Here is a 12,634-nt window from a genome sequence, read left to right on the forward strand (position 1 = left end):
CATAATAAGAGAGTAGAAATTCATTCATATTAACGTTTTTAACAATTATTTGCAGTATCAAATTATATTTCCTCACTAGAGCCACGAATGTTAAATATAAAAGCTAAGCTAATTAATTATAACAATTCATACATTTTATGTATCATAGACCGATACATTTACAATACAATAGATTTCGAGTATAATTTAGATTACATTACAATTAAAGTTAATTAAAAAATTTATGACGTAAACGTTAAAATAAATTTAGTAAAAACTTTTTAGGTCAATTATAACTATAAGAAAATACGTCATCAAAGAAGCATATATGTTAGTATAGAAATAGCAAAATTCATTTAAGCTCAATAGAAGCGAGTTAAGGAATGATTGAAAAAAGATTACCTTTTTTTAAAAAATGTACGTGTCACTCTTAGCTAAGCGGCCCTAGAAAAGAAAATAAACGTCACAACACATAGTCCATGCCTGTTTGCCATTTTAAAAGAAACGCAATGCATTCAAATTAAAAGATGAGATATTTGTTAATGAACGCTACGCGGCTCTAGTGGTTCTGTTTTTGATATCTTTATAAAAAATATTAAGGTGTGATTATAGATGGTGTTCATCTCGCTCGCACATTACTGATCTATTATATTCTATCTTACTCTTACCCGCCGGGTGTGTTTTTCAACCTACTTTAAATTTAGCTTCTTATAAATGAATTGTCACTGTTTATGATAATTTGTCCTTGATATTTAGAATTATAATTGAAAAAAAAAATCAAATACGAATAAATGACATTTAGACCATAAGTTTATAAAGTAAAAAAATTATAAAAATTTTAAAATGTATATCACAAAACACAAATAGTATTAAATAAAGATAGTGTTAGTAAAACCCACTCACCTTAAACATCTATTTCGTTAAACTTAAGGGTCGCGTATTCGCTTCTCGGTTGCGGCTTCCGCTGACTACTGCCTACATTACTCTTAACCCCACTACTATCTTTACTACCTTCGCTACCTATAGTATACGTATCGTACAAATGTCTATTGGAATTGACTGTATTTTTAAATTTTAAATTATGATTACCTAGCGCTAAATCTGCGTACACTAATTTCTTATGTTTAGGTTTGTCATCTCTAAGATTAGTGTTGCACGGATCCGTCTCTATGTGGCGCGACGAATTTGATATGTAATTGCCTTTGAGTAAATGCAAGTAGGACTTTCTCTCCGAATCGTTAAATTCCGGTTCGGGATAGTCGGGTTTCTCGTAATTGTCGTACACGCCTACGCAGGACAGTTTCTCCCGCAGGCTTTCCGATTTTTTCAAGCGATTCAACTTCTGACTGTTCTTTTCTCTAGATCTGTTCAGTGTTTTGGTGTAGTACTGTGCGTCTGTCGGTTGGTATATCATGGGGCCTATCGTGTTATTGTACGACCTCTCCTGGTCTACTGGGATGCGTTTGTCTACTCTAATCGGTTGGAAGTAGCAGAAACTGTGGTGTTTCTGCAGCGGTATTTGGAAGTTTTTCCTGCTCTTCCCTTTGCTAATGTTAGGGAAATGATTCCGCTTTTGGAGGTATTGGTGTTGGAGGTTAGTGTTCTGAAATGGAGAACGGTTATGTTAGTCACACGAACACACATACGAATGAGTGATGAGTATCAAAAGCTATACCTGGTCTACTTCGCTACTATTTACGCTACTCGTTACTGAACTACTGCGCTTTAATGTTCTCTTTGGCACGGGTTTCTCTGTTAGTTTTGGTATTTGTAATGGTTTTGGTGCTATCACTTGTTTTTTTGGTAGGGCGACTTTGTTCATGTTTTGGTCGTTTAATTGATTGACTACAGATTTGACTAACGACGTTGACGGTAAAGTTGTTAAGGTTCGCTTCGGTGTAGCGCCGACTATGTTGGGTTTATTTATATCTAAGGTATCGTTCGTTTTATCATCTTCATCGGAACTATCACCACCTTTATCACCATAATCATCTATTTTCATTGCGAGTGTACTGAACTTTGATATATTTTCTTCAGATTTCGTGCATCTCATGGGAGCATCAATTGTATCTATTGATCGCAATGAAGTCGTATTAATTAATGGCATTGATAAATTAACGTACACGTGATCAGTCTTCAAAGGGGATGATAGGGGAGTTTTTTTCGTTCGAGGAGCGGGAACTGGTCTGTTTAAGGATGTTACGGATGCATTCATTTCATTGTTCTGGTCTATACTTTCTTCATACACTTGGATGGAATCTGTGAGGTTCTCAAACTTCTCCACACCACTTATATCAGATTTAAATTGCAGCAATGAAGGATAATTTTCGTAAATATTATCTTCTGAATCGATTTTATCATCTTCGCTATCGTTCTTGTTGTTATTGATTTCATTGAAGTTCTCTCCATATTCTGTATTCGGATAGAACCTCTCTATATTCCGCTTTCTAACGATTCTCATCGATTGGAATTTTGGTGGTTTCGCTTTGACGTTTCTTGTGTTTAATGAACTGAATTTCCTTGTATCCCCGTCGTTGCTTTCTTCATCTATAGTTGGGAATTGTTTGAGATAAGAGCTTGGCATCGGCGGTAAATATGGGTTGACCAAAACAGTGCGTTGTAGAGGAAACAGCTGCTGTATAGGTGATAGCACTGGCATTCCATATGTCGAATATTGTGGAGGGCTTATTGGATAGTTGCCCGCGTTTTGCACGAAGGGTGGACACACTACCCTCGGCGCGAATGAGGGATTCGTCTTTAATTGTTTTTGCAACGTTTCAACGCTCGTGCCCTTTTTTGGTTCGATAACCCTAGGCTGTATAGCTTGTACTGGCTAAGCAAAATGACATGAAAAGAAAACAAATGCAAATTAATACATCAAGCGAACACAGGGTTTAAATGAAATAAAAAAAAACCATGCTCGGCTCAAAATGGCTTTATGGAAAAGGTAAAAAAAAGAACTTTAATGTCACATTTTAGTTATATTTATATTGTTTTACGATTGTTATTACTTCTTTATCTACCTTTGCAAAAGGACAAAAGTTCCTTCTTACACCTTGATTACTATGATATGTAGTTAAAAAATAATGATATTATAAATATTTTTTTTATCAAGCGATGCATTATATTATATTATACATTCAGTTAATTAGTGTTGATTGCGATAAAAAGAGGAAAAGGGGACTTAAAAAGCGATTTATTTCTATCCCGGGATACTTAGTTTATTTGTCCATTAATTTAATACGGATTGATTTTACGAATGAACAGAAAATCTGAACAGAGGCAGTATGTTTTGACCGTAGCATTAAAATAATATTCAATATTTAGAATACATTTTGGCAAGGTGGGAGGAACATAATATACCATGATACGTATATATACAAATAAATCGCTTTTAGCACAAACACATTTAAATGATTCTTCTTTAAATGTACCTTGTTGGGAGGTTGCTGAAGGCCGTGGAACGGCAGGTTCTCGTAGAGGCCTGGATTGTCCGCTCCGAGGCTGCCGTTTGCTGCATTATCTATGCCATTCGTAGCTGGGCCTGTGGATGATCATGTATTAGAGGTATTTTACGTATTGAGGGTTAAACAATAAGCTTTTGTGGGAGTCGAGCACGCTTCGGCACGAATTGGGCCAGCTCGCACCGGGTAAGTACCACATTTGCATAAAAATCCGGCGTGAAATAGTAGCATGCTACTGTGTGTATGGGCGGTGGTGTTCGCATCGTGCGAAACACCAGCTCACTTGCTCGATTATGGCATACAAAATGCAAAAATAATATTTTCAATAATTCAAAGTTGAAATGGTTGATTGTATCCTACATCCTAGTTCAGTTACTTAACTCCATGCCTATTTCCCATACTTGATAATACCAATAAGTTAGTATGGGCATACAATGTTTTACTGACAATCTTTGCAGTGGAGTCATGAGCACTCAGTCAAATATTTGTTTGAGAGTTGATTAAAAAGGTGCAGCTTCTTCAGAGATTCCAATATTAACATTTGAATATCTGAAGGCCTTCGCGTAGTGCACCTATATTTTCCTATAACCAACTGAATATTATTCTTTATTATTTATTGATTCCAGATAATACATTATCTCTAAAATTATGAAACATTAAGCATATTATCACGGGAAATGTCACGTAAAAATTATTGAGTTAAATTAAGGAAAAATTTTATCTAATAAATGATTTAATTTTCTATACACAATTAGCAATGATATCATCCAAATATATCTAACAACTTACAGATATAATAAGATTTGGCAGTTTACAAATAAACTAAACGTTAAAATATAAAATAAATAACAAACTTTAAATATACGAATGTAGGAGAATCCCACATTTAACGCTCTATTAAAGTTAAAATCGTGCAAACTTACTGTCACCTGGCTTTTTCCGTTTTCTCGTATTTTTCTGAACTTTGTTCGGTTCCGCTCTAGCGCTTACACACATTCTCTCAGGCCTTTTGAACGACACAACTAAAACATGCAATTAATAAAACAAAATGCCACAGAAAATTCAAGCAAAACCGTGCGCTACAACTTAGTATAAAAGTATTTCTGTCTAAAAATCCTTTTGAGGGTATAAAACTCGAATCATCATGATGTTGAGGAAAATATATTATTATAATCATGATGATCTAAAAATCTAGTAGATACTTTTAGGAGTCTAGGTTTAAGACATTTTTATATTAAGTTCTAGGCATTAAAAAGCTGGTGCAACATGCAGAGAGAGTGCAAAAAACTGTTTCGTGTCAGTGAATATGTTATGATGATAAATTAGAATAGAATTACGTGAAAGAAATAACTGTGGAGTTTCGTATAGACACATTGAAATAACTACCTCCTTCTGTAACTATTACATTGGGCGTTTCACTCTGAAACAGCAATCGTATTCTCTTTGGCCCATAGTTTTTATTCAAGCTCATTAGCGACATAGCTCTCTTGTTAGTCTTATTAATTTTCTTATACTTCCCGCTTTCGTCATCTGAAGAATCGCTTTTCCTTCTAAAATTCTTCATGATTCCAGACACGAAATTTTGCGAATTCTTCGGTTTCCCATTTTTCTTTGAATATTCCGTTTTCTTGTCCTCTTCGATTCTGTTTCTTTCCAACAACCCTAAATTACTTTCTTCATTCGCTATGTTTTCTGTGACGTGCTGTCTCTGAAGTCTAGCTGGGTTTTTAGGACTCAACGTGTGATTTGAATTGACATGCACTAAAACTCCAGGTTTCGCCGGCCACTTGTTTGGCGTAATGACATTTTCGGCTTTATCGCTATCATTTTTATTTACAAGTTGTGCTTCTTCATTATTAGCTTCAGTTCTATTTCTATTTGCGTTTATCGTTGCTTCTAATTGTGTCAAGCTTGCTTGTAGGCTATTAGTGGTTCTATCTTGAAATTTGTTCATCTCTAAGTGTGAGCTCTGTGAATCTACTAGTCTAGTTCTATCCGACGTTTTAGGGCTTAACGATAGACTCAGTCTAGGCGATAAAGCGGGCAAAGCTTGGGATATTATCGATTGAGCTATCGAAACTTCGTTTAAACAGCTACCATCCGGACTAGTCAAAAAAAACAAAACAATGTTAGCCTCATGCCATGAGAATGTGGTTGAGAAAATTAAATGTACACATAAAATAAAGATGTATTTAAATAAAAACAAACATAAATAGTGTGAGACAGTAAGACATGTTAGTTGAAAATGATATGATATTAATAAATAACATAACGATATAAGAACATAATTACATAAATACGAGACAATAAAAAACGCAGAAGAATGCTTTCAATCCCATGCAAAAATAATTAGAATTCAGTCATCTAGAATTAAAACTACAGAACACACTGGCTTAATATTAGAAAATGGAAAGCATTCTCCAATTTTACTGTTAGTATACCTGAGTTGTTAATGGTAGTCAGTCTTAGGACGTCTGGTGTTAGTGCGGTTAGGAACCTGAGTAGGGGAAGAAATTATGTAATTATTCGGTATATTATTGTGTATTATGTCGAGTTAGGGCTCTACTGACGGTAAAGTAAGGAGAAGTTACTTCGTGCTACGCTAGTGTCAAATAATTTACGTGTGTTAAGTGTATTTGTATCCTGACTAGCAAAGATGACTTACTTGACTTTTTGACTTTTCATTATAAAGTTTCCAGAATTATACTTCTATCTCTAATATATTACCCTTATGAGATAGAAATTTGACGTTTATTTCAAACAAACATTATAAAGATCAGAATGTGCTAGGTTTGTCATGTGTTGAATACTGAATTCTATTAAATATTATAAATAATTCCGACTTTAGCCTTTATCCCTAAGGACAAACGAAGTTTTTTGTCTTTAGAATCTAGCCTATATCCGTAAGGAATAACGGAGTTTTTTGCTTGTGATAGAATTTTCAAGTCAGCCATGTTCTTTTATAGTTTACCAGTAACAGACATACAAAACCTTTTTTACATTAATATTATTGAAATGTATACTTATTAGTGTCATAGTAGTGTATATTATCTAGATATAAAGGGACCTCAGGATCATGCGTTAAGGTTCTACTTAAATCCTTAAATCTAAATAGCCAATGGTCCAAGCACAGCAATTCACACTCAAACCAAACTCAAACGACCTGAACTCAAATTGAGGGCACAATAATTGGAGATCTTGAGTGAGGCATGGATATTGTATGCCAAGAGTCTGCTCGGACCAAAGGCGTGGCTGAAATTTTTTAATTAAAAATAGATATGGGGTTATACATAATACATAAGTATGGGTTATTTATATACCTACTGGGTTTTGAAGTTAAGATGATGATGTTGTTCATTTTAGTTTGTAAAAAGCTCTTTATTTTTATTGATATATATTGATTAATGATATCTTGAATAAAATTGGATTCCTACTTTTATTATAAAGGGCAAAGTAATTCTGTCTGTCTGTCTGTCTCTTCTTCGCGAGTAAACCACATAATCGATTTAAACAAAATTTGATACAGAGATAGATTTAGACTCTAAATAAGATATAAGATTCTGCGGTAACCGGAACAGTGCGTGTAAAACTTGGGGACTTTTTTTCTATAAAAATCATTTTTTCATTTAAATTTGTAATTTAATTGATTAATTTATAATTTATTGTTAATCATAAATAAAGATAAAATACATTTTCTTGGATTTAAAACGAATTTTATGAAAAAAAAGCTTGGTGGTTTCGTAGTTAAATAGTGGATAATATTTATAAATATAAAGATATAAATAATTATTAAACTCATCATCATCCGCCCTTCACGAGATAATAATACTAAATAAGGGATTCAATACAATATTATATTAATTTCTCAATAATACATTATTAAAAGGAAATAACTAAATATTTCTTAAAAAAAACTTACTTTTCGCGCTCTTCAAGTTCAACTGGATTATTGTCTAAATATTAGTAAAGTCCGAATTTTTTATTAGTAGGCGGCATCCGGGAAAAAACAAAAGAATAAAAAATAAATTAGTAAAATTAATGAAATTACATTCAAATTAGATTTATTAGGTACTTGCTAAAAAGACACAATCTTAGTAAAATTTTGCCATTAATTTAGCCTAAAACAAGTCAATTATTAATTTCAGAACAAAAAACATCCAAATTGTATTAGTTGCATTACACGACCATATAAATTAATAATTAACATCAATTTTACAACACTCAAGCATAAAAACTATCCAAAAAATGATATTTTAAACACAAAAATAAAGCACTTTTAAATTAACATATAAAAACTATTTTAAACACTCGAGTCTCACAACCTGAAAAACTGAAAAAAAAACGAAAAACTCTTTTTTTATAAAAAAGAAACTTACACTTGGATTTGGCGCGCATTCTCCTACAAATGCAGATAATTAATATGCACAGTACGATTGTTATGATGAGAACAGCGAGCGCGATGCCGCCGATCAGCAGAAGTTTCTGTCGGTCGCGCCACCATACTTTGGTACCTGAAATATTTTATAGAAATCCCTTTTATTTATTATAAATGTAAATATCAAAGCAAAGTAAATTTGGTAAACGATTAGTTTATAATCCGAGAGTGGATATAAAATACCTAAGAGCTGTCGATATTATGACCGCGAGCATAGGGTTAGTATATTGGTTATTTTATTTTTAATCACTCTCGGGCTGTAATTGATATTAATACTTAAAAATATCTGTGACATTTAAAAATTATAAGGCTGGTTCAGGAATTCTATAAATATAAATCAATTAACTTCATATTATGCTTCCATTTATCCATTTATATCTATTTAAAATCTGACATGTACTTTTCTTAGCAAAGACATAGCTTATTTATATTTTCATTGACATTGGTTGAGAATGCAAAAGTCATAAGAAAAAATCTTTGAAGCGAACGTTTCAAAATTTGAACACAAACGAACGAACGAATTAATAATTTAAGATAAGTGAAGGGGGCAGATTAAAATAGAGGCGCAGTACACACCATTTATATAAACAATTTAATTATTACAAATTCAAACATAGTTTTTGTCATGTAACATACTTACTATAACTTTCCAAGTTGGCTGCAAACGACAAGGTGTATTTTAATTATGTCACAAGAGTAAACATGATTTTCACATGAAATAATATTATAATTAATTTGATAACATTGCGTTTAATTATTATTTCTGAAGAAATCATTTTTAAAATGATAGCAATACAAATAACAATTGGAAGTCCTAATTTTCAAAATATATATTTCATATGATTCATTATTTATACACAACATATAAATTGTTCTTTTCTATGTTTCGTTGTCGAGAACCTTTATAAATATAAAGTTTTATTTATTTATTTATTTATAAAAAATCACTTGCCATAACAGACAAGCCCAATGCGACAGTGATACAAAAAAACAAAAAAAAAAATAATTTTTCAACAAACTTAACTAACCTTTATACTAGATACATGCTTAACTAAATATATTTCCTAACTATAACAGCTTAAATGTAATAACACCCTTGCGAATTCACTCGCGGGACAATGAAATAGGTCAGTTCTTTCGTGCGCTTCATTAACAATGCGGATTGCTCGTACCATGGGTGCTTTGGCAAGGAGGTTAGTCCGTGCTGTGGGTATCAGCAGCAGTGGCGAGCGGTGCCGCCTCCATGCGATTCGGTTTGGAATATAAAAACTCAGACATTCCAGCAGTCTTGAGTTCTGTTTCTTACCACGCAAAAGACTTATAATATAAACGGCAAGCGAAAAATCCCGACGTACACTTAATTGGTTGTACCCCACCATACCCAATACAAATAAGGTAGGATACATCAGTGGATAAAAAGGATATACCCCATAAATTTTGAAATATAAATGTCTCATGAATTTATTCTGTATCCGTTCTAACATTAAATTGTATTTGTCCTCATATGGAGCCCAAATTGCTGCATTATGTTCCAAACGACTTCTTACTAACGCGTTATATAGGACTTTAAGTGTAGTAATGTTGGTAAACTCTTTAGCCTGTCTTAAAACAAATCCAAGGTGTCTGTATGCTGTTTTACATGTTTGTATTATATGTTCACGAAACCTCAGATCAGAAGAGAACCAAACGCCTAAGTCCCGCCCCTGCGTATTGCGCTGAATTGAGACCGAGTTGTTTAGTATTTACGTCTATGTTTATACAAACCCACTAAAAAGTTTTTAAGTATCAAATCAAAGTTTAAATTTATACCCCCAATTAAGATTCCTATTACCTAGTCGCAAATAAAAAAATTTAGATTTTTATTTGATCATCATTTTAGCAAAAAGAAAAAAACAAAAATCTTGAAAATCCAGAGCACAAAAACAAAAGCAGGCCCCAAAAAACCTAAGCACCAAATAAATGTAGACTCTAGAAATATAGACACTGACCCATGACGTCGCGCTCGCAAGGCCGAGACACGCCCACGCTGTTGCGGGCCAGGCACAGGTAGGTGCGGTACACGTCCACGCCGTCGCTCAGCCGGAGGTAACTCTGAACACCTTCGGACCAGATTTTCTCGTCTGTCAGTGTGTCGTTGTCGTTTTTCAGCTTCCAGGTGAAGGTGACCTGGAAATCATCTTCATTAACACCATAATTATCATCATTGACGTCATCACAATCATCATCATCATTGACGTCATCATCATCATCATCATAATAATTGACGTCAACATCATCATAGACGTCATCATCATCATTATCGACGTCATCATCATCATTGATGTCATCATCATCATCATAGACATCATCATCATCATCATCATCATTGACGTCATCATTGTTGTCATAATTATCATCATTAACGTCATGATTATCATCATATAGTCATAGTGAAGTCCCGTGTCCCCTAGTGGGGTATGGGGCAGATGATATACATCTGTTTCACTGATCGATTTTCTTTAGGGACAAGTAGGTGATCAAGCCTTATGTGTCCTGCCAGACCGAGACATTTTTTTTTGTGCGTCCCCACCGGGAATCGAACCCAGGACCCCTCGGTTCTACGCTCACGCGTTAACCACTGTACCAAGGAGGCGGTCATTATCATCATAATAATTATCATTATAAACGTCATTACCATAATCATTATCGGAAATGTATGCGTATTTATATTAATAGTAAAAAACTAAGAGTTTGCTTGAACGCGCTAATCTTAGGTACTACTAGACTGATTTAAAAAAAACAAAAAAAAAGATTAGCACAGGTGAAGCCAGGGTGGACGGCTAGTGATAAATATTTAGGGAAATTACCATCATCATCATCAAATAATAACAAACAATATAAACATTTGATTTCATTTTCCACTATAATATCTTAACGCAATAATAACAATAAAATACGTTATATGTGTTATAATACATACCTCGCTAGGGTTAGCATACGCAGTGCACACTAGTACTTGATTGCCATTTATTTCAGTTTGTTTAATGCCGCACTCGGGAATATCTGAAAAATAAAATGTATCGATAAACTTCACCACTCAAAAAATATTGAAACAGGTCTTAAAATTCTAACCTGGATCTGTATTCAAAGGGAGTTTAAATTCAAAATTTAAATCTTGAGTCACTATATAAAGTTATGCTAAAACTTCAAATTCAAATATATATTTAAACATATCTTGAAATTCTCAATTCAACTCTTGGGTCACTATGAAAACAAACGAAATATACTGAATGAAAACGGTTGAATCGATTTCTTTACCCATATCACAGGTAGGTATTATCAGCTCTATATTGATTATCACATACATATTATACTCTTATACGTTTCATGTATGAAATTGAAAAAAATTATGATTTAATTGAGTATAATGTTTACTCATTTATTTTTATTTCTCAATACTCACACATAACATCCAAAAGCACGGTGGTATTAACAGCTCCATGCCTGTTATACGCCTCGCACACGTAGTTCCCCGCGTCTCTTCGCGCGACGGGGCCCAAGAGGAGAGTGTTTGAAGAAGAGAGGATAAGAGATTGGTTCGAATGGTCCTTCGCTGAACTCTTACTGGGCTGTTCTCTGCGCCACGAGTAGCTAGGCATTGGGAAACCTCTGGAAAGATGGAATTTCGAAATTAATTTTGTTATTATCTATGTCTTAATAAGCTTTCATTAGCTTCACCTGTATGTTTGTATGTAAGTAACTGCTTGAGACTCGATTTTGAATTACTGCTTATTATTATTATCATAAACTTTTTATACTTATCAAATCATAATCTGGATAATAATATAATATATTATCCTATCCTACTAATCCTACTATAATATTATAAATGCGAAAGTTTGTAAGGATGTGTGTGTGTTTGTTGCTCTTTCACGCAAAAACTACTGAACCGATTGCAATGAAATTTGGTACATAGATAGCTGGACAACTGGAATAACATATAGGCAACTTTTTATCCCGATATTCCTACGGGATACGGACTTACGCGGGTGAAACCGCGGGGCGCAGCTAGTTACATAATAATTCTGATAAACATCGTCAGGTTTCAATAATTTCCCTACGTATACTCTGAGTGCGACAAGTGAGAAAATTTGGTTGAGTATTTAGTTTTTCACTGTATATTATTGATTAGACGATAAAACAAACGCTATTAAAGCCTTCGTTACTATACTACTACCTTTTTTGCTTGAACGCGCTAATATCAGGAACTACTGCGATTTCAAAAATTCTTTCACTCTATCTGCAACAGGGTCGCAGCCGGGGCGGACCGCTAGTACAGAATAAATATGAATAAATCTTACTTAGCTGAGCACACGACTTTGGCCGGAATTTCGTTCTCAATAACGGAAACGACCTTCGGTGTCACTGTTATGTTTTCGGGTTCATCTGAAATATACATATTATCATTATAGTAGTGTCTCTATACCTATTTTAATTATCTGCAATAAGCCAAAGGTTTTGTGGTTAAAACTGTCTGAGAAATAATAATTGTTTCAATCTCTTATAGATCTGCTTCATTACAATGCAATGGTGACGTCGCTGTCTCCTTTCGAAGCGGTTGGTACAGAATGACTCGTGCAAGAGAATCCCTAAGGGCCATTATTGCGGGATTTAGAAATTCCTAATTACTTATGCTAATGACATAGACATAGACATAGACATAGACATAGACATAGACATACATTTATTCACAATCAAACACACACACAACAATTAA

The 12,634-nt window shown here is 33.8% G+C and overlaps 1 protein-coding gene across 7 annotated transcripts in view; it reads right to left on the reverse strand.

Annotated features, from left to right (window-relative positions):
- The window catches only part of LOC119835985 (hemicentin-2), a 320,995-nt gene that overhangs the window by 864 nt on the left and 307,497 nt on the right, over positions 1 to 12,634 (reverse strand). The window contains exons 20-32 of one of the 7 annotated variants that reach the window (XM_038361125.1): positions 12,219 to 12,303; positions 11,321 to 11,526; positions 10,838 to 10,920; positions 9,867 to 10,044; positions 8,519 to 8,536; positions 7,820 to 7,954; positions 7,363 to 7,384; positions 4,830 to 5,548; positions 4,367 to 4,465; positions 3,414 to 3,523; positions 1,655 to 2,812; positions 883 to 1,582; positions 382 to 423 (exon numbers count right to left, since the gene is read on the reverse strand). In XM_038361125.1, coding sequence (XP_038217053.1) covers positions 884 to 1,582; positions 1,655 to 2,812; positions 3,414 to 3,523; positions 4,367 to 4,465; positions 4,830 to 5,548; positions 7,363 to 7,384; positions 7,820 to 7,954; positions 8,519 to 8,536; positions 9,867 to 10,044; positions 10,838 to 10,920; positions 11,321 to 11,526; positions 12,219 to 12,303 — 3,512 coding nt within the window. In that variant the 3' untranslated portion in view covers positions 382 to 423; position 883. Of the gene's footprint in view, positions 1 to 381; positions 424 to 882; positions 1,583 to 1,654; positions 2,813 to 3,413; positions 3,524 to 4,366; positions 4,466 to 4,829; positions 5,549 to 5,884; positions 5,941 to 7,362; positions 7,397 to 7,819; positions 7,955 to 8,518; positions 8,537 to 9,866; positions 10,045 to 10,837; positions 10,921 to 11,320; positions 11,527 to 12,218; positions 12,304 to 12,634 lie in introns of all 7 variants that reach the window. The other 6 variants (XM_038361126.1, XM_038361127.1, XM_038361129.1 and 3 more) reach the window with 6 other exon arrangements.

The sequence above is a fragment of the Zerene cesonia genome, chromosome 22 (assembly GCF_012273895.1).
Source record: "Zerene cesonia ecotype Mississippi chromosome 22, Zerene_cesonia_1.1, whole genome shotgun sequence".
NCBI classification, from domain to species: Eukaryota; Metazoa; Arthropoda; class Insecta; order Lepidoptera; family Pieridae; genus Zerene; species Zerene cesonia.